This window comes from Chiloscyllium plagiosum, unplaced genomic scaffold (assembly GCF_037043375.1).
Source record: "Chiloscyllium plagiosum isolate Xiang-an unplaced genomic scaffold, Cpla_swu_hap1 HiC_scaffold_22, whole genome shotgun sequence".
Taxonomy (NCBI): domain Eukaryota; kingdom Metazoa; phylum Chordata; class Chondrichthyes; order Orectolobiformes; family Hemiscylliidae; genus Chiloscyllium; species Chiloscyllium plagiosum.
The window spans coordinates 36284958-36307688 of record NW_028270160.1 but is presented as its reverse complement, the minus strand read 5'-3'; the positions used below and the strand labels follow the sequence as shown (position 1 = coordinate 36307688).

Genomic DNA, 22731 nt, shown 5'->3' with positions numbered 1-22731 from the left:
CAGCTACCAGGCATTTCTGTTGGATTTCTGTTATCCATCGCCTGTGCTCCAGCAAAAGTCAAAACTTGCAGTTAAGGAAGGTGACAAGGCAGCATTTTGGAAGACTAGAAGATATATTCTTATAGTTATATGATCATTATTTCAATATTATTTTTAAATCCATTGTAGGTCAGGGGATACATTTGTTGGGACACTTCCCACATTCAGCATAAACCAGAAAGATGGAGTCCATGCAATTCAATTGGTGGTTAATGTTAGCTGATGTAACAATCTAGACTTCAACAGGCAAACCTACTGTCTGTAATGTTGAACTAATTCTGTAATCAAACTCATACATATCGTGCAGACAGAGGAGAAAAATATGATAATGGGGGAAGGGGGACTTTTTAGAGGCTGAGGCATATCATATTTTGAACAATGCAATGGCTATAAAACATTGCTGAAATCATATATTTCAGTTAAGTAAAAAAAACTTAAAATCCTGTAATGCTAAGAATAAATGCTGTCAATGCAAATTGACAATAGAAGTAAAATACTACTGAAACTGGAAAAACCAGTTAAAATAATCAAACTCTGGTTTGTGTCTCCAAAAGGTACTGTAAACATTACATTTGCCTCTGTGATGAGGTATTTTTGTGAACTAAACATAAAATAAAACTGTAATGCTGGAAATACTCAGCAGAAGCGTTGTCTGTGAAGACAGAAACATTCCAGGGTAATGACATTTTGTCACCTGAAGAAAGGTGACTGAACTGAAACATTAACACTCTCCATACATGCTATCAGGATAACTATGACTTTCTATTCATAAAGTATTTTTATATTATACTATAATTTATTAATAAAGTAAATCTTATGTACAATGGTCCATTCACTTCAGAACTAAAAATTATCATTAAACTGCAAACTGTAATAAAGATGGTGACAGTATTTGTCAGTGAAGAAACAACAGTCAGTTATTTTTTAAAAAAAGGGTAGCTGACAAAAATCCAAATTAATTGAGGCAATAATGAAATCATTTTAAAAACTTATTTTAATAATATGATTCATAAAAGAAGGGCAAATCCAGAAAATACTTGCATTCTGAATGGTGAATTTGCGAATAGTATAATCCACAAGAACGGTGACATCTTCCACTGATACACGGATTGCTCCATAGGTCCACAAACCCTGGTCAGGCCAGTACTTGTAGCACTTTTCCTGAAGGATTAAGCACATACTTTATGATAATTTATACAATAAAAATTGAATTCATTTCAACAATGGCCCTAGTTACCAAAGGAGAAGTACTCTTTGCAAATCTATGATGGATACTGTCTTCTGAGGAGAATCCTTTTGCTCCTTCCTCTGAGGACTATTTCTCCTCTCCACACCCTCAGCTCCATCTCTTGTTCACGCTGGAAACCCTGGACACTGCAACAGCCACCCTTGTACCTTTTAGCTTGTCCTCCCTGTGAACAGAAGGTAATGACCTCCACCAATTCAGGAATTTGATGCAACACCCTCAAAAACACTAAACTGTACTTCTACAGGAGAAAGTGAGAACTGCAGATGCTGGAGAGTCAGAGGCGAAAAGGGTGGTGCTGGAAAAGCATAGCAGGTCAGGCAATATCTGAGGATCAGGAGAGTCGACGTTTCGGGCATAAGCCCGAATGCAACATTCCTGATAAAGGGCTCATACCCGAAGCGTCGACTCTCCTGTCCCTCGGATGCTGCCTGACCTGCTGTGCTTTTCCAGTGCCACCCTTTTCGACACTGTACTTCTACAGAATTTGCAAAAGCAGAAGAAAGTCAAAAAGACTTCAGCTGCACATTAGAGGGTTCATCCTTTTAAATAGCTGTTGGTGGGAGAAGCATTCTATGTGAATGATTATCACAGACATTCATTGGACTCGCACACTACAAGTTTCCAAAACCTGAAGTAAATCAGCTCGAGCCATCCCCTCACATCGCAATATACACTTCGAAAGTTTCAGTGCACATGTTGATGTCCTTCACTGCATGTGGTGCCCTGCATGGCACTACATAAGTGGCTGGAGGTGTTGAATGTCTTACTTTCTAATCTCAAGGCTTCCACAGCAGCAGCAGCACCAACCTGTATCTCACCACTTTCTGCGTCGTTTTCCTGTCTCGCCAGTAGGTGGTGCTCAAATTGGTTTTGAACAATATATCAGATTTGTAATGTTGCCTGTAACATTACAAATCATTCACATTGCTGAGTTTATATCTAACCTTCAACACTGGTGATATGAGACTACCTCTGCTTCCATCTCACAGCTCCACCACCAATGATAATGCTGAAAGCCTCAAATTACTGCTGCTGAACTTTTCTTCAGTTATGTTTTATTTATTTATCTTTTTATTTGAAATATAAATGTTTAAATCTTAATTTTATACTTCTAGTATGCTGCTAGCCTTTGCAAATGCTGCTCTTTGTCTCCATATTGTTGCTAACTTTAAAAATAAATCATCTCTTGCTCTTCAGCTTTTCGTCGATCTCTGTTGTTTGGCTTCACGCTTCCCTCCCAAATCTTTTAGTATCTACATTCTCGAAATATGTATATACTTCATAAAACTTTTGGCAGTTCCCTCAACTTCAGCTTTTCTCCTCATTTATTTCTTTCCATTATTCAGTCTCTATCTGCTCCTGAATCCGAACGCACAATTCCCAATCATTGCCCTATCAGCAGATTTCACAACCACATTCCCTGGAAAAAACAAATAAATCTCAGGGCTTCATCCTATTCCCCCAGCCTCAATTCTACAGCACGCACTTGCTCTCTATTTATGCCCAAGTTTCTTGCTTAAACCCTGGCCTCACTCCAAATCCCAGTTTTCATTCTATACATCTGTTTCTACCCTAAAATCAGCTTGCTTCCTTTTCCAAGCCCCATCTGCTTTGTACCATACCCATTTCGCCACAACCCCTTGAGCCAGCGGGTGGAATTTAAACTTTGGAACTCGTTAACTCAAGGGTGTTGAGATACAACACTTTCCAGACTGTCCCTTAAAGCTCAGGGCTGGATGCCAATTGAGACCCTTAAGAAGCCACAGTATGGGGCAAGAAACATGCCATCTCGGATGCATCAATCAGGATTTCCCGGGGACCTACTCAGGATTGGGCCTGGTCCATTGATGACAGACATTCTCTGTCCAATTGATAGACTGACATTAGGAAGTTGAAATCTCCTCTGTCCTTGCCTCTGAGGTGATGATTGCTTCCCTGCAATGACTATTCCAGCCAGTGATCCAATAATTCCTCCTTCAGGCCTGAGTGGAAATATTAGCAAGGGCCACCCCTCAAAATGGTGCTCTCAGTCAGGATTTGTGTCCCACTGGAGTGGGAGATCTAATGCTTTCTCATGCTGCCTAATTACCTGGTATTTGTGTCAAGTCTCTCCAACAGACATAACCTGCGAGTCCCAAAAGTTCTCCATGAGGGGCAAGACCGCTGAAACGGGGAGAAAGTGAGGTCTGCAGATGCTGGAGATCAAAGTTGAAACTTTATTGCTGGAACAGCACAGCAGGTCAGGCAGCATCCAGGGAACAGGAGATTCGACCTTTCCTGAAGAAGGGCCTGTGCCCGAAACGTCGAATCTCCTGTTCCCTGGATGCTGCCTGACCTGCTGTGCTGTTCCAGCAATAAAGACCGCTGAAACACCCACTTCATCATCTACTACAGGCTCTGCTCACCTCTGACCCCACAAGTCTTAGTCCAAAACAAATGCAACATTCACATTCTATTCTACAGCTTACTAAACATCACAGAATACTAAAATATGCAGTACCAGTCCAGCTATTGTTAGAAATAGATTCTGTTTCAAGAGTAGTTTGGATGAGCAGCAGTAACTTATACTGTCCAACTTGCACTGCTCAAGCTGCGGAAATTGTTAAATTTACAGGTCCAAGAAGAACAACAAGCAGGTTGACAGTCATTCTGATCGTGAGGTACATTTGCTGGCATGCTGAATCTACATTTGCTCTCTGAATTTGCACCTTCATTGACAGCAGGTTGCGAAGTGCACAGCTGTTTGGTTACCCATGGTTTGTCTGTCACAGAAGCCGGACCAATATTTGTAATTGTCCAGTGGGTGCCCTTTGAAATAATGCTCCTGGATAGCGTCCCAGTGCCATGCCACCTGTGGGTGCAGTGGAAATTCCAAAGCAATGGCAGGGACAGGAAGAAGTTCAGAATCTAGTCATCATCAATGAACAGCCTGTTTGACTCATGCTAATGGGGTGGGGGAAAACAGAAGGTGAATTACAAATCACACGTCATCAAACCCAAACAGTCTAGTGCACAGCATCTGGATGCAATGTGAGGAATATTAAAGTAATTTATTCCATGCGATAATGTCTTAACACTAAAAGGTTATGATTGGGCACAGTACAGAGTTGGCTGGCAACCTAATGTTCCATCTCCTCCCTTTTTCAAGCAGAAGCGATTCTACAATGGCTGCCTTCTCCTTTGAGGTTTGTGCTCTGTAGACAGTTTGCATCTCCTGGCAGAGCTCAGCATCATAAGTGGGTACTGAGGTCATTGATGGACCTAGTAGATTTGAAGAGTGTTCTATATTTGAAGAGTGTTCCACACGATCAATGTAGATGTGGCCCCATGTTAGGAGTTGTAAATTATTTGGGCATCAGATCATGAGCCCTAATTAAACATCAAGCCACTGGTTCAGTATTGGAAGGCGCATGTAGGCCCTATTCCCTTACAAGAGAAACAGCTCTTTGATATTTTTACTCATTTCATAAATATAGCTTCAAAAGCACTTTTGTACATGGTTTGTTTTAATTCCGAAGCAAAGTTATCCACTATTTTATATTTATGATGCATTTGTTGTTAGACAGACAAAATACTGATGTCTCACGAAAAGAAAAGTTTCAGATAATGAGATTGACAGGAAATTTTGTAATTCTAGAGTAAATCAGTAAAATCTGAGTACTTTTGGTTAAAAAAAAACTTATCTGTGAAAACATTAAATGAATAATCTATACTTTAACCTATAGCATATATTCCAAACATGAAAAGATATTTATAGTAGGCATCATCTTCTGTTATAGTTTTAACAATAATCTAATCTTTGGATATTCACATACTCACTTCCTTCTTCTCTTTTACATTTGTTAACATAACAATAGAAGCAGATTTCTGTTCCCATATCATTCGCCAGAAATCTGAGACAGTGTCTTCTTTGGGACCTTGGGAATAGAGATACAACAGTTCAAGAAATAATTTTGAATAAAAGATACATGAACAAAACTTCAATGCTTGCATGGTATTATTTTTACATTATTTTCATTTTTAAAACACGATGAAAGCAAACTGTATTTCGCCTGGATAAATTTGCATAAAACAGCTTTCATGGCTGGATTTATTTGACAAAAGAATTTGCACAGCTTTTGTAACTGTTTCTTTAGATTAGATTAGATTCTCTACAGTATGGAAACAGGCCCTTCGGCCAACAAGTACACACCGACCCTCCGAAGAGTAACCCACCCAGACCCATTCCCCATATTAACCCCCGACTAATGCACCTAACACTATGGGCAATTTAGCATGACCAATTCACCTGACCTGCACATCTTTGGATTGTGTGAGGAAACCAGCGCACCCGGAGGAAACCCATGCAGACACGGGGAGAATGTGAAAACTCCACAAAGACAGTTGCTGGAGGCCGGAATCAAACCTGGGTTCCTGGCACTGTGAGGCAGCAGTGCTAACCACTGAGCCAATGTTATATTTTAGGATCATTATTTGAATTCTTTTTCCTGAACTGTGCCTATGCTACATTTACTAAGGTATTGAACTTTGCAGCGTGAAGTCCTGACCCTAGAGATTTAACTCTCCCATTTCAGGTAAGTGGTGCTCTCATCATGCCACTAGAGAGGAATCCCTGGCACATTTTGATCAAGAAAGCTTGGGCTCTAACATGTGCTAAAAGACTGAGTATCTCACTAGAACAGGGCAAGAAAGCAAGATCTCTCTAGGATCAAGGTGATCCAATGCTGACAAATTCTGGCAACAATTTTGAATGGTTAACCTGCAGTCATACTGCTGTGTACACTTGTACTTTATTGCATTTACATGTTCTTAAATTTAGTGTCCATGAGAATAGAGAAGAATCTGTGCATGCCTAACTGGCCAAACAGAAACTCAAATGTAGATAATTTTAATTACTTCGATTTGAGGCTCTTAAATATGCTTAAATGTTCCTGCCACCTTACATATGTGGCTGACTATGTAACATCAGTGCTCAAAATAATGAGTTCTGAACTTTGTTTAGTCTATACCAAGCCTGTCATGCTGCTTTAATCTCTCTGTTGAATTTATAAAAGTAGCATTTCTGTCATTATTTGGATTCAAAATCTATATTTATATGGCTGTATTTTTTTCTTTTGTATGGACTCAAGTGAACAAGGGCCTTAGGGCAAATCCCCATGATTCTCCAACAATATGAGGAGCTATTAACCCACAAAGATATCTTTACATCAAACCATACCCACCAGTGAAGTTGGCATGAGAAGTTAGAGATAATACTGATTCTGAATGAAAGAAAGAGGTTTCTTTACTAAATATTGCATGCATCGTGTTTATCTTGTCATATTATTAAAAGTGATATTTGCAAATCACCTAATGTCTATTACTTTCAGATAACAGTTTCACTCAATGAACAATACAAAAAAGAAATGGCAGGTGATATAACAGTCACCTACCTTGAGCTGCAATGAACTTATTCTTCACTTTATACCCCTGCAGGGAAAATAAGTCTTGGTGATCAAGTCACTGTAGCTTGCCATGCATACACATCATGTTATTTTTCTTCATCTTTTGCACAGAAAGTTTTTGCCAATATGTTAATTAAATGTAAGCACATTGCTAATGGTTTAAGCAAAAGAATAAACACCTACATCAACATATGAAGCATTAATGTAATCTGAGCCTGGTATCCCATCGACAGTCGTCAAAGTCACTCTGTAATTGTCATCTGGAAGAAAGGTTACAAGTCAATAAAGTTTTATGTTATACTGACAAAAAGAATGTATTGCTTCGTTAACAAAAAAACACTTTAATATAAACCCATTCTCTGCAAAATGCAACAACATACAGGACATCAGACTTGCTATTTATAACAACCACATGTCCTACAGTACATATTTTTCTTTCCCACCGTCTAATCAGCAGAAAACTAGCAGGAGGTAGATCCAGTGTAAAGATATTTTAAAATTCTTTCATGGGAAGTGGACATTGCTGGCAAGGCCAGCACGTGTTGTCCATCTTCAATTGTTCCTGAGGTGGTTGAGAGCCACAGCATTCCAGGAAAAGACTTACAGGATTTTGATCCTATGACAGTAAAAGAATGGGGGCATGGTTCCAAGTCAGGATATTGTGTTATGTGGAGGGAAACTCGCAGATGATACCTCCAGACTCTAGGTATACAGTGAGACCAGAACATCTCAAGACAATATAGGGGGAAAGAAAATCAATTCATAGCTGTCCAAAGAAACACAGCAAAATAAACCATCAGATATTAAACTATGCCTACATTAAACCTGGCTAAAATTATTTCATTTTATAAACAATGTCCCTGTTACAAAATATTTTTAACTTTTAAATGATATCTTAATGTTCCTTACTGCAGTTTCACATTAAACACTTGTTAATTATTCGAGCAAAAGCATATCATAACCCACTATTTCTGCTTGTACTTTAAAATATTTAGGCCAAAAGACCAAAGACCACTAGATATAGGAGCAGATCTAGGCCACTTGGCCCACTGAGTCTGCTACACCATTCTATCGATATTTCTCAAGTCCATTCTCTTGCCTCTCCACATAATCCTGGAGCCCCTTATGAATCAAGAACCCATCTATCTCTGTCTTAAATACACTCAATGATTTGCCCTTCACAGCCTTCTGCAGCAATGAATTCCACAGATTCGCTACCTGAAGTAGTAGCTGAAAAAATTCTCTCACATCTCAGTTCTGAAGGGTCGTCCTTGCAATCTGAGGCGGTGTCCTCGGATCCTAATTTCTCCAACTATTGGAAACACCTTCCCAACGTCCCCTCTATTCAGGCCTCTCAGTATTCTGTAAGGTTCTATCAGATCCCTTTCATCCTGCTAAACTCCATTGAGACACCCAGGATCCTCAACTGCTCCTCATATGTCAAATCCTTCATCACGAGAATCATTCTCGTTAACATCCTCTGGACACTGTTCCAATGCTAGCACATTCTTTCTTAGATATGAGGCCTAGATCTGCTCACAATATTCAAAATGCAGTCTGACCAGAGCCTTATACAGTCTCAGCAGTATAGCTCTGCTCTTTTATTTTAGCCCTCTTGAAATGAATGCTTATATTGTATTTGCTTTCCTAACTGCCAACTGAACCTGCATGTTAACCTCAAGAGAATCCTGAACGAGGGTTCCCAAGTCAATCTGTGCTTCAGATTTCTGAAGCCTCCCCCATTTAGAAAATAGTCTGTGCCTCCATTCTTCCTATCAAAGTGCATAACCTCTCCTTTTCCCACACTGTATTTCATCTGCTACCTCTTTGCCCACTGTCCTAGTCTGTCCAAGTCCTTCTGCAGCCTCCAAGCTTCCTCAACACTACCTGACCCTCCACTAATCTTTGTGTCATCTGCAAACTTAGCAAGAATGCGCTCAGTTCCTTCGTTCAGATTGTTCATGTATGACATGAATAGTTGTGGTCCCAACACTGACTTGTGTGGAACCCCACTAACCACTGGCTGCCATCTTGAAAAACACCCCTTTATTCCCACACCCTGCCTTCTGCCAGTCAGCCAATCCTCTATCCATGCCAGTACTCTGCCCCTAATTTAAAAACGTATAAATGTTATTTTTAGATTAGATTAGATTACTTACAGTGTGGAAACAGGCCCTTCGGCCCAACAAGTCCACACCGACCCGCCGAAGCGCAACCCACCCAGACCCATTCCCCTGCATTTACCCCTTCACCTAACACTATGGGCAATTTAGCATGGCCAATTCACCTAACCTGCACATTTTTGGATTGTGGGAGGAAACCGGAGCCTAATGCTGTCAAAAAGCACAACTATTCCTTGAAAATATAACTTGCAAATAAATAATACAGGCTGGAAAAGGGCATATAACTTTACCTGAGAACTCTAAAGAGATTTCATTACCTGGCAGGATGTTGGGATAACGATTTTTGTCCTTGTTCTCCTCTCTATTTGCTGATTCGCAGCATCCTAACGTTCCAATTGGCAGAGACTGCAGATAGAAAACCAGGCAAGGATTATTTGAATAGTGGAGTGACACTACTGAATGTTAATACAAAGGAATGGTAAAGCAAGAAACCACATCCACTTTTAATGTGGCAAAATATTCAAATACTATTCTCTCTATGTTCAGTTCTGAACCAAAATTGATGAACTTAGCAAAAATATTTAACAGCAGCAAAAATAAACAAGCATTAAGGTGTGAGGGGTGTATTGTGCCATGTTTCATCATGATGATCCCACCTGAAATCCTTTGGAATCAGCTCACTTTCAAGGAAAAGAGGCAGGCATTTGTACAGAGCACTAGAATTTCAGGGATCCAAGATTAATCTAACCTCCCCATAGTGGCTGACAAAGTAAATTTTATCTGTGATTGCTACTTGGGATGTTTTGCAAATTTTTATCAACAAGCAATCTCCCTTTTCTTCGAGCGATTAATGGCATTGTGGTTGCCTGGAAAACTTAGAATCATCATTTTTCCACCTGCCTCAGGTCAAAAATCTAATTTGATGCAATCTCATGGTTGTCAGCCATTTTAACATTCCCCAGGATCCAAATTTGTGATTTTTGAATTCACCTGTATGAAGAAGTTAATTGTTTCAAATTTTTCATGAATCAAGGTAAATAAACAATGAACAGTCAAGCTATAAACATCAGCTCCATGGGCTTCAGGGTAATAAACATCAATGTACATATGTAAAGGGAATTGCTGCACTCGTGGTTTTGTAGCTATGAATCATGGGTGAGATTTGAATTTGCTGAAAACTTATCCACAGAAACAGTGCTAAACCCAAGCCCACTGGTATTGTGCACTCGGTAAAGAATACTTCTTTTTGGTGTCGGGGGAAAGAGGACATGTTGTTGAGGGTTGGCGATAAGGGATTCATGTAGCATGATACTTCCCCGATCTAGGCATCAGGTGTTCTAAATGGTGAATGTCCATTATGTATTTCAGTCACAATGTCTTCAGACGAATTTTACCAGAAACTGCTTCAAAAGGAACTAGAAGGTAAGTTATCTGCTCTCTTAATCTCTTTTATTTAATGCGTTCTGAATTACTTTCAGTGGGAGCTCAAGAATGCTCAGGTCTCAGACACTAAACAGAAGAATAGGTCACTGAAACCCAATATATTGTGTTTCGCGCAATTTACATTTGTGCTGTGGTTTTCCAGGCTGCCACAAATGGGTTGACCTAGGCACGGATTTGCAATAGGTACATGGCCAGAGTAGGCATGAGATGAGAGAGGAGGATTGGTCCCAAACCTCCCATTTTGTTTGTTAAAGTCACATATTTTTGACTGATTTATTCAAAAGACTGGTGACATACTTCAATGGAATCTTCTAGGAGACAGCGAGGTCTGCAGATACTGGAGATCAGAGTTGAGAGTGTGTTGCTGGAAAAGCACAGGTCAGGCAGCATCCGAGGAGCAGGAGAATCAACAGTTTGGGCCGAAGCCCTTCAACAGGAATGAGGCTGGGAGTCTCGGGGGTGGAGAGATAAATGGGAGGGGGGTGGGGCTGGGGAGAAGGTAGCTGAGAATGCAATAGGTGGATGGAGGTGGGGGTAAAGGTGATAGGTCAGAGAGGAGGGTGGAGCGGATAGCTGGGAAGGAAGATTGACAGTGGGACAGGTCTTGAGGGTGGTGCTGAGCTGAAAGGTTGGAACTGAGGTAAGGTGGGGGGAGGGGAAATGAGGAAACTGGCAAAGTCCACATTGCTGCGCTGGGGTTGAAGGGTTCCAAGGCAGAAGACAAGACGTTCTTCCTCCAGGTGTTGGGTGGTGAGGGAGTGGCAATGGAGGAGACCCAGGACCTGCATGTCCTCGGCATAGTGGGAAGGGCAATTGAAATGTTTGGCCATGGGGAGGTGGGGTTAAAGACTGAAATTTTCCCTCCCACATGGTTGAAGATGCCCTCCAACGCATCTCATCCACATCCTGCAACTCCCCTCAAACCCCACCCCTCCAACTGCAACAAGGACAATAGACAATAGGTGCAGGAGTAGGCCATCTGCCCTTCGAGCCTGCACCACCATTCAATATGATTATGGCTGATCATCCTTAATCAGTATCCTGTTCCTGCCTTATCTCCATAACCCTTGATTCCCCTATCCTTGAGAGCTCTTTCTTAAATGAATCCAGAGACTGGGCCTCCACTGCCCTGTGGGGGAGAGCATTCCACACAGCCACCACTCTCTGGGTGAAGAAGGTTCTCCTCATCTCTGTCCTAAATGGTCTACCCCATATTTTTAAGCGGTGTCCTCTGGTTCGGCACTTACCCATCAGCAGAAACATGTTTCCTGCCTCCAGAGTGTCCAATCCTTTAATAATCTTATATGTCTCAATCAGATCCCCTCTCAGTCTTCTAAACTCAAGCCCAGTCGCTCCAGTCTTTCAGCGTAAGGTAGTCCCGCCATTCCAGGAATTGACCTCGTGAACCTACACTGCACTCCCTCAATAGCTAGAATGTCTTTCCTCAAATTTGGAGAGCAGAACTGCACACAGTACTCCAGGTGTGGTCTCACCAGGGCCCTGTACAGCTGCAGAAGAACCTCTTCGCTTCTATACTCAATCCCTCTTGTTATGAAGGCCAGCATGCCATTAGCCTTCTTCACTACCTGCTGTACCTGCATGCTTACCTTCATTGACTGGTGTACAAGAACACCCAGATCTCTTTATATTGCCCCTTTACCTAACTTGACTCCGTTTAGGTAGTAATCTGCCTTCCTGTTCTTGCCACCAAAGAGGATAACCATACATTTATCCACATTAAACTGCATCTGCCATGCATCTGACCACTTACCTAACCTGTCCAGGTCACCCTGTAATCTCCTAACATCCTCCTCACATTTCACCCTGCCACCCAGCTTTGTATCATCAGCAAATTTGCTAATGTTATTACTAATACCATCTTCTATATTATTAACATATATTGTAAAAAGCTGAGGTCCCAGCACTGATCCCTGCAGTACCCCACTGGTCACTGCCTGCCATTCCGAAATGGAGCCGTTTATCACTACTCTTTGTTTCCTATCAGCCAACCAACTTTCAATCCAAGTTAGTACTTTGCCCCAAATACCATACGCCCTAATTTTGATCACTAACCTCCTATGTGGGACTTTATCAAAAGCTTTCTGAAAGTTCAGGTACACTACATCTACTGGATCTCCCTCGTCCATCTTCAGAGTTACATCCTCAAAAGGTTCCAGAAGATTAGTCAAGCATGATTTCCCCTTCATAAATCCATGCTGACTCTGACCTATCCTGTTACTACTATCCAGATGTGTCGTAATTTCATCCTTTATAATAGACTCCAGCATCTTTCCCACCACTGAGGTCAGACTAACTGGTCTATAATTTCCTGCTTTCTCTCTCCCACCTTTCTTAAAAAGTGGTACAACATTAGCCACCCTTCAATCCACAGGAACTGATCCCGAATCTATCGAACTCTGGAAAATAATCACCAACGCATCCACGATATCTCTAGCCACCTCCTTCAGTACCCTGGGATGTAGACCATCAGGCCCCGGGGACTTATCAACCTTCAGACCTAACAGTCTCTCCAATACCAATTCCTGGCTAATATAAATTCCCTTCAGTTCAGGTCCTTCAGCCACTGTTACCTCAGGGAGATTGCTTGTGTCTTTCCCAGTGAACACAGATCTGAAGTACCAATTCAATTCTTCTGCCATTTCTTTGTTCCCTGTAATATATTCTCCTGTTTCTGTCTTCAAGGGCCCAATTTTAGTCTGAACCATTTTTTTGCCTTTCACATACCTAAAAAGGCTTTTACTATCCTCCGGTCCTCACCTTCCACCACACCAACCTCCGCATAAATCGCATCATCCGCCGACATTTCCATCACCTACAAATGATCCCATCACTAGGGATATATTTCCCTCCTCACCCCTATCCACTTCCCACAAAGACCAATCCCTCCACGACCACCTGGTCAGGTTCATATCCTCCCCCCCCCACCTCAACAAGCCACTTTCCCCTCCTGGCACCTTCCCCTGCCACTACAGGAATTGCAAAACCTGCACCCACACTTCCCCCCTTACCTCAGTCTAAGGCCCCAAAGGAGCCTTCCACATCTAAAGTTTCACCTGCACTTCCACCCATGTCATTTATTGTATCCATTGCTCCCGATGCGGTCTCCTCTACATTAGGCAGACTGGACGACTACTCGCAGAACGCTTTAGAGAACATCTTCGGATCACCCGCACTAACCAACCAACCAACCCACCCCACCGCCCCGTGGCCGAACATTTCAACTCCCTCTCCCACTCTGCCAATGACATGCAGGTCCTGGGCCTCCTCCATCACTACTCCCTCAGCACCCAACTGGAGGAAGAACACCTTACATCAACCTCAGGACATCAATGTGGACTTCACCAGTTTCCTCATTTCTCCTTCCCCCACCTTATCTCACTTCCAACCTGTCAGCTCAGCACCGCCCTCATGACCTGTCCCACCTGTCAATTTTCCTTCTGACCTATCCGCTTCACCCTCCTCTCCAATCTATCACCTTTATCCCCACCTCCATCCACCTACTGCAGTCTCAGCTACCTTTTCCCCAGCCCCATCCCCCTTCCATTTATCTCTCCATCCCCAAGGCTCCCAGCCTCATTCCTGATGAAGGGCTCTGGCCCGAAATGTCGATTTTCTTGCTCCTTAGATGCTGCCTGACCTGCTGTGCTTTTCCAGCAATATACTGTCTTTTCTGGAATCTTGCCAGGTCAGTGGGCATAAATCAAGGTAAAGGGGGCCTTAGCTTCTTCTTGAGAGAGTTAGTTGCCCATCAGGCCTCGGCTATTTCTGTTGGCTGGGTGGCTTTGAGGTCTGCATTCCCACCCTTGTTCCAGTATCCTCTGTCTATTCAATGCCCAGATAAAAGAACCTTGTACAATGTTTAGGCTCTTGTCTCTCACGCTAGTATATGGGTCAGAAACTTTGGGGAGACAAACTGTTTATTTAATGTTTTTTCTTATAAAATTGAGTGTGTTGTTTTGACGATAGTCTTCATAACTTCTTCAAGCTACATTGGTTTCCTGATTTTGTATACAGTTGTCTATTTAGAGACGTGCGAATGGTCAACGTTCATTCAATTAAATTCATTCCTTGCCTGCGGAGAACTCTCTTAACATCAGTTAGTGTCAACACATGAAACAGACTGCCAACTCACATTATTCAGTTCATGATGGGACTTTAGTGCATCAGTTCAATATACTGTTACCATGAAAATTGTTCTTGTAAACATTATGTTGCAGAACTATATTTCACTACATTTAAAAGTAATTAAACTGTTCAGTCCATCTACACACAATAAAAATATTATTCTGGGTGGTAGATCAACTTTAAGAAACTTATCAAGCTTCCTGCCAACTAAGGAAATAACTTTTGCAAAGATAAAGGTTTCCTTTATGCTTAACTGCATTCCAGAACAGCATTAAGGCTCTCAAAGTTTGCAGTTCCTTTATTTTTCCATAGAATCACATGAAACATGCTCCAAACTTACATTGAATTCCTCCCGAAATAGTTTGCCATCATCAGCTGAGCGTTTCTGGACTTCATGTTCCAGAGCTTCTAATGGAATGGGAGGATACCTCTTTGAAACTGTGGGAGATCTGTTGAGTAACATCACTGTCTGTTGCTCTGCTTGATCAGAAATTGTTTAAGAGTTAATTAAAAACCATCAAACAACAGTGAAAGATATTGGTGCATTACTATATAATATTATACGTGCAGTTGATCATAAGCAGGAGCAGAATAAATGATGAAGACAAGAATGTATAACGCAAAGGCATTTTAAAAAAAAGTTGCTTTTGTGCTCCTCCAAGAGTACACCATATAAACTTAAATGCACACTGCATTTGCTTTTTGCATCATTTAATATAACAGTTCAAAACGAACTGCTGATGAGCAATGTTTTCCAGTGGATACTAAAATCAGAAAAATATCTATATCTATCACCCAATTTTTGTACTCCAGGTAAAATACAGTAACCGTTGGGTGTGACAATGAGTCATACAGATTAGATGGTTTCAGATTAGTGTTCTGTTTGTACCAAGTTTCCACTTTGGTACCTTGTACCTATTATTTGTCGGAAACAAAAGGAAAATCTTGCTTCAGATCATACCAATGGTATTGCTGTTGGAAAGGATCCTTGCATTGGTTTTGGGTGCCCACACTCAGTAGTTAAAGTCCTCCACAATCAATTTGCCAGCAAAGCTCGCCATCTCATTGTTGTGTGTGGAGGGTCCTTCCAGCCTGATGAGGTATAATGTGGATATAGATAGCCCCTTTCTGGTCTAACCATAAGAGCTATGTTGAATAAACATTATAAAGTTTATTGCATCACTGCAATGATTTACAGAGGTCCTGACTATGATCTACTTTACAACAAAGACTTAAGAGCATGCTCATCTTAGCTTGGTTCCTTCATCAGCTCTTAGTTTACTCTGACTAAGTCTTATGACATCATCACAGTAAATAATGCTTACTGTATTCAATCAAGTACTAACCCCTTCAGACCCTATTAAAACATCTCTCCTCTACACTCCCAAGTCTTTTTCCCTCATAATGATCATATTGTCAAAGATTTGTTTACGTGTTTGTATTTACCACTAATCTATCTCCCGTGAGCTCTTTGAATTTGCAAATAAAGATCTGGAGGTTTTACTTTTCTCCCCAAATGTGTTCATTTTGGATTTAGAATCACAGGGAAACAGACCCTTTGGTCCAACCATAATCCCAAACTAAACTAGTCCCACTTGCCTGCTCTTGGCCCATATCCCTCCAAACATGTACTTATCCAAGTATCTTTGAAACATTGTATTTGTATTTGCATCAAGTACTTCTTCTGGAAGCTCATTCCATACACAAACCACTCAGTGTAAAAAAGGTTGTGCCTCATGCTCTTTTTAAAAAACTTTCTCCTCTCACCTTAAAGTATGCCCCCCAGTCTTGAAATCTTCCACTCTATGGAAAAGACACCTGCCATTCACTTTATCTTTATCCCCTTGAGATTTTACAACCTTGAAAAGGTCACCCCTCAGCTTAGCAGAGTGGCTGTTGATTGGGTAGAAGATGTTCGGCTTGGATTGCTTTCCTGATTGTCTGAGGTCTGTAGCTGTCTCTCGAACTGGAGGGTCTTAAACGTTTTGTACATCTTTTATGGAGGATTTCAGGGAAGTACAGCTGTCAGTGCGCCCCCTGACAACAGAACTATCTGTAACTGAATTGAGTCACCTTGCAACACATCACAGTGAACAGCTATCTACTCCAAATTCAAATCTGCCTTTAGGGGTGATTAAGTAGGGACAAGGTTTCGACCTTGTCTGACGTTTCGACTTTCAGAGAAAAAACCCCAACAGCAAGTATAGCAAGCAAGTAATTCTTTCCTTTGCAGCATTTTAGATCTTGACACAATGTTTATCTCTTCTATGTATTTACAACTTCTTCAATTTCTTTCAGTGAAATTTTTTTCTTATTCCGTATTTGGTTTTGTGTTGAAGTAAGCAAAATCAAAATTTTATGTTCATGAATATTTAGGGCTTTCATCTTCCCTGTCAACATTTGAATTACTGGTGAGACCAGCTTGTTCATTTCCTCAATTCTGTTATTTGGGGATTCATTCTTGTTAGATGTGATAACCCTTCTTGCTGTTGGGGTTTTATCTCTGAAAGTTGAAATGTCAGACATTTTGCTTAACCTTGTTCCTTCTTAATCACCCCTAACGGCAGATTTGAATTTGGAGTAGATAGCTGTTCACTGTGATGTGTTGCAAGGTGACTCAATTCAGTTACAGATGGTTCTGTTGTCTGTCTTGAAACTATATAACCTTCTCAAGACATGTAGATAGTTTGGTGGCTACCTCTTTGCTTGTACTTCTTCTCAAACTTTATTGCACTTGGAATCTGAACCTTATTCAGTTTTAAATTCAGTAGAAAACATTCCAGTCAAACCACTATAATTACTGCTTTCCATCTTATACATAGTATGAAACAAATCTTTTATTCCAACATAACTGTAGCGATTGTAATGAGGTCAGCAAGGGGGATATCATAGAATATAAGTTTTCTGATAGTGGCTGTTCACCTGGTCCAATCAGGGACCCCTGGCTGACAGATAAGAACAGGAGTGTCAGACATCCTGTTCACTCTGAGAGCCGGACCAGTGTTAAGTACTATGTGCAGGTAAATAAAGGGTGACTTGGTGATGGGATACCAGCCTCTGTGGAGTTACTTCAGTAACTAAAACCAAGAGATCTTGCTTTAAGCTTATGGAGTCCTACAAAATTCTCTATCAGTTTACCTTGCATTTTGTTGATTAACCTCTTCCACCTTTTGAACAGGTTTAAGATCAATTCACACCGTCCCATTCAGGACAGAGACTGTTTGGTTGTGAAGAACAAAGATTTTCCCATATTTGGCAATGCCTATGTTGAAGAATACCTTTAACATATAAGTGTAATGCCCCAGATCATGTAGTTGAGATTCTGTAAGTTGTAAGCAGTGTTTTGGTCGGCTAAACCTCCCTATGTGACAATATTATGATATTTCTTTGAGCTCAGAGTTCTACATGAATGCATACAGTTTTTGAGCGAAGTACAATGTAACATTGCAAGTACAAATTCACCCCACAAAATATATATGTGTGTGTGTGTGCGTCTGTCTGTCTGGGTTGGGGGTTGTGAGTGTGAGAAAGTGTATGTGTGTGTGTGTGTGTAGCAAATTCAGAGTGTCTTAAGTCTGTGAGGGGGTGCATGTGTGAGTGTGGGAGTGTGTGTGTCTGTAAGGGTGTGTGTGTGGGCGTCTGTGTGTATGTGTGTCCGTGTGTATAGGAGTGCCTGTGTGTGTGTGTAGGAGTATCTGTGTGTGTATAGTGCAATGGTGGTCACCTGTAATGTGACATGAACCTGGTTGAGGTCCTCCCTATGGGTACAGAACTTAGCTAACAGCCTCTGCTCGGCCACTTTTCTCTGCTGCCTGTCCCGAAGTCCATCTTGAAAGATGGTCACACGAAGGTCCGAGGTCAAATGTCCTGGACCACTGAAGTGTTCCCCAACTGGGAGGGAACCCTCCTGTCTGTTGATTGTTGTGCTGTGCCCATTCATCCGTTGTCATAGCCTTTGCTCGGTTTCCCCAAAGTACCACGCCTCTGGGCATCCTTGCCTGCAACGTATAAGATAGACAACGTTGGCTGAGTCACATGAGTACCTGCCATGTACAAGGTGGGAGGTGTCCCCATGCATACAGGTGGTATCCATGTTCACACTCTGACAAATCTTGCAGCGCCTACCGTGACAGGGTTGTATGGTGCTGTCCTGAGAGCCAAGCAGCTTGCTACGAACAACGATCTGTTTGAGGTTTAGTGGTTGTTTAAAGGCAAGTAGTGGAGGTGCAGTGAAGGTGTTTGTGAGGTGCTCATCCTCATTGATAATGTGTTGCAGGTCACGAAGAACATGGCGTAATTTTTCAGCTCCTGGGAAATACTGAACAACGAAGAGTAACCTGTCGGTTGCAGCACATGTCTGTCTCCTGAGGAGGTCATTACGGTTCCTTGCTGTGGCACGTCAGAACTGGCGGTCGATGAGTTGAGCATCGTACACTGTTCTTGTGAGCGCATCCCTGAGTACTTCCAGGTGTCCGCCACGTTCCTCCTCATCTGAGCAGATCCGGTGTATGCCTAGGGCCTGTCCTTAGGGGATGGCTGTTTTAATATGTTTTGGGTGGAAGCTGGAGAAGTGTAGCATTGTGAGGTTGTCTGTGGGTTTGTGGTAGAGTGTGGTGCTGAGGTGTCCATCCTTGATGGAAATGCATGTGTCCAAGAACGAGACAGATAGTCGAGAGTAGTCCATGGTGAGTTTGATGGTGGGATGAAACTTGTTGATGTCACTGTGTAGTTTTATCAGTGACTCCTCGCCATGGGTCCAGAGGAAGAAAATGTCGTTAATGTACCTGGTGTATAATGTTGGTTGGAGATCCTGCGTAGAGAAGAAGTCTTGATCGAACCTGTGCATAAAAATGTTGGCATATTGGAGTGCAAATTTGGTCCCCATGGCTGTTCAGTGTGTCTAGATGAATAACTGGTTGTCAAAAATGAAGACATTGTGATCAAGGATAAAGCGGATGAGTTGTAGGATAGTGTTTGGAGACTGCCAGTTGTTGGTGTTGAGTACCGAGGCTGTTGCTGCGATGCCATCATTGTGGGGGATGCTGGTGTAGAGTGCGGAAATGTCCATTGTGACGAGGAGTGTTCCCGGTTCGACTGGTCCGTGGGTGCTGAGTTTCTGTAAGAAGTCCGTAGTGTCACGACAGAAGCTGGAGATTCCCTGTACAATAGGTTTCAAGATGCCTTCAGTGGTCCAGGACATTTGACCTCGGACCTTCGGGTGACCATCCTCCAAGGTGGACTTTGGGACAGGCAGCAGAGAAAAGTGGCCGAGCAGAGGTTGATAGCTAAGTTCTGTACCCATAGAGAGGGTCTCAACCGGGACCTTGGGTTCATGTCACATTACAGGTGACCACCATTGCACCACACACACACACACACACATACTGACACATACACCCCCTCGCAGACTTAAGACACTCTGCACTCACTACACACACACACACACACATACACTCACAACCCCCAACCCAGACAGACACACATACACAGACAGACAAAGACCCACATGCACACATATATTTTGTGGGGTGAATTTGTACTTGCAGGGTTACATTGTACTTTGCTCAAAAACTGCATGAATTTACGTAGAACTCTGTTATCCCACTTTTTAGATTAGAATCAATCTAAACATCATGGCATAGACAGAAAACACAGGGGGCTAACACCTTCAACATATTGTCTAGCTATCACCATTGTTAACAGCTAACCCGAGAATGCAACTTTTTAAAAAATGTTTTGTGATTTACACATGAAAGAAGTGAAACTATCATGGTATTCTAACAGATGAAAGGCTTAGCAGACAATCAATTTTTCAATGTATAATTTCAGTTACATCACACTGTAAATGTTTGCTATAAATTCTGTGTGTTAGGATTGAGCCCTCCACTACCACCTGATGAAGGAGCGACGCTCCAAAAGCTAGTGTGCTTCCAATTAAACCTGTTGGACTATAACCTGGTGTTGTGTGATTTTTAACTTTGTATACCCCAGTCCAACACCAGCATCTCCAAATCTAGAAAATTATTGACAGCATGCCAAGATGTTTGGTCTAAATTTCCACTAAGAAAACTTTGGATTTGTTTTTGACTAAACACCATTCTATTTTACACATTCCTTTGTCTGGGTATGCTCTTTAACTAATTTTTTTTTGTGGAGGTGATCTACTTAGGCATATATTCTGAAAGTGACCTACTTGATTAATTAAAAGCTTTTGATTTCAAAAAGTGTGCACTGTTTGCACATGTGAGGCTTCATTGCTCCAGTGTTAGATAATGCAGATATGTCTGCTAGCTGTTTTACCTGCTGCATTGGCTTATCTAGTCTCTTTTATGACGTTCTGTCCCTCAGAAAATGAATTAATTCCACCAAGCTTCTATGCCAGATTTTGTCTTCTCCTTTTAGGAGAGATTTGTTTTGCTTCTGAACCTTTGCTTCACTCTGCATTCTCTCGAATTTGGTCTCCTTTGAATAGCAATGATCTGACAAAGACTCATTCATAATACCTACAATGTTTCCGCCTCTTATGAATTCTGACTTAAGTCACTGTTGTCACACTTCTCCATTAGATTCACCTGTATGTTCCAGCTTGCCCTTTCAAGAACTGAAGTTGAAATAGCTGTCAAAGGCTTTCAATTCACTTAATTTTTTTAACCTTTCACTTTTACCCATTAACATAATCTGCTGCACTCCCAACTATGCTGAGATGTTTATTTACTTGCTCAGCTTCTGCCTTACGATCGAGTTTAGAAGTTATTTATACCTCATGAATTGTATTCTCCAGGGTGTCCAATTTCTCTTCTATTTGTCCCATTGCAGAAATTAAATTTTCCTGATGACACTATTTTTGATGCCGTACCTTCCAAATGTGATCAAGCATTCTGTCGTTTTTTAAAAAGGATTTTTATGCTACAATATGGTGGTTTGTCAGTGCTTACTGACAAGAGGTTTTCCTGTGCTTCAGAGCCTCAGTAACACTTTTGCTGTGCTCCCCTGGTCTCCCCCAAATATTTGTGTCTGGCAAAAATTGTATATTTCCTTATACTTACATTTGCAATTTTTCTAACTCGCCACTCTCAAAATATGAGTTCTATATTGAGCTTTGAGAATATTTGTAGTTCAGGTTGAGGTTCTGGATGTAGGTCTGATTGCTGAGCTGAAAGGTTCATTTTCAGACGTTTCATCACCATACTAGGTAATATCTTCAGTGGGTGTCCGAATGAAGCTGTCTCTTATGAGATCTGTCTCATGGCCTTCTAAGTTTGATTTTGTTTCCAGTCCTGGATCGTGGTATCCATGCATCATGCTATCAACATTAAATCAGAGCTAGAACTTTCTCTGATTTTCACTCATGCAATCCTCCATGTCTGGTTGGCTCACTGAGTCAAATTGGAGTCAGTACTGCTTCCACAGGTTCATCCTGCATGATGCTACTGTTCTATTGCCCCAAATATGCAGATTGCTTGTTTCCCAATGCAGCTTCTGTCAGTTCTGACATGTTTTTGGTCTCTTTCTCTGAAATATTCTTCCTTGTTACAAGGTTTGTGGGGTTCACTGTCATCAGCAATCAGTGGTAATTGTTTGTTCTGAAGTCCTTTGGGTCATGAGCATGTTTTATTCCTTTTTTTTCTGAAATCATGAAGTCTAATATCTCTAAGTTAGCATCAATTAGATACAGTGCTGATCAGTGTTGCTCACTGAGCTGTGACAGGTCCCACCACTGACACATCATGGCTGCACACTGGAAGAAATGCAATAAACAACAGTATGTTTATTGCGCTTCTGCAGCTATCTATAGATAACATGGATATGACTACATTAGTATATAATCAGGAACACACTAGCCTCAGATGTGTCTCCAATCAGCTCCTTCTTTACTCTGCCTAAATCTCTGTAACAACATCACAGTGGGTAGTGCTTACTACACAAACAGAACTATATACAAAACACCTGCCAAGCAGGAAGGCTGCCAATGTTGTCAGGTATCAGAGTGACCTACATTCATGCAATTATGTAGAATCATAGACTCCCTACACTATGGAAGCAGGCCATTCAGCCCATAGCGATCCTCTGATGAACATCCCACCCAGACACCACCTAACCTATCTCTGCAACCCTGCATTTCCCATGGCTATTCCACCTAGCCTGTATATCTCTGGACACAATGGGCAATTTAGCATGGCCAATCCACCCAACACGAACATCTTTGGACTGTGGGAGGAAACTGGCGTAAACCCATGCAGACACAGGGAGAATTGCAAATCCCACACAGTCACATGAGGGTGGAATT

At 41.6% G+C, this 22731-nt stretch overlaps 1 protein-coding gene across 10 annotated transcripts in view; it reads right to left on the bottom strand.

Moving 5' to 3' along the window:
- ptprea (protein tyrosine phosphatase receptor type Ea) overlaps positions 1-22731 on the bottom strand; it is a 276393-nt gene that overhangs the window by 36657 nt on the left and 217005 nt on the right. For 7 of the 10 annotated variants that reach the window (XM_087998959.1, XM_087998963.1, XM_087998960.1 and 4 more), the window contains 6 exons: positions 14785-14924; positions 9173-9260; positions 6916-6992; positions 6721-6757; positions 5108-5205; positions 1081-1200 (listed from right to left, as the gene is read on the bottom strand). In XM_087998959.1, the coding sequence (XP_087855085.1) occupies positions 1081-1200; positions 5108-5205; positions 6721-6757; positions 6916-6992; positions 9173-9260; positions 14785-14924 (560 nt within the window). The remainder of the gene's footprint in view (positions 1-1080; positions 1201-5107; positions 5206-6720; positions 6758-6915; positions 6993-9172; positions 9261-14784; positions 14925-22731) is intronic. The other 3 variants (XM_087998962.1, XM_087998966.1, XM_087998965.1) reach the window with 1 other exon arrangement.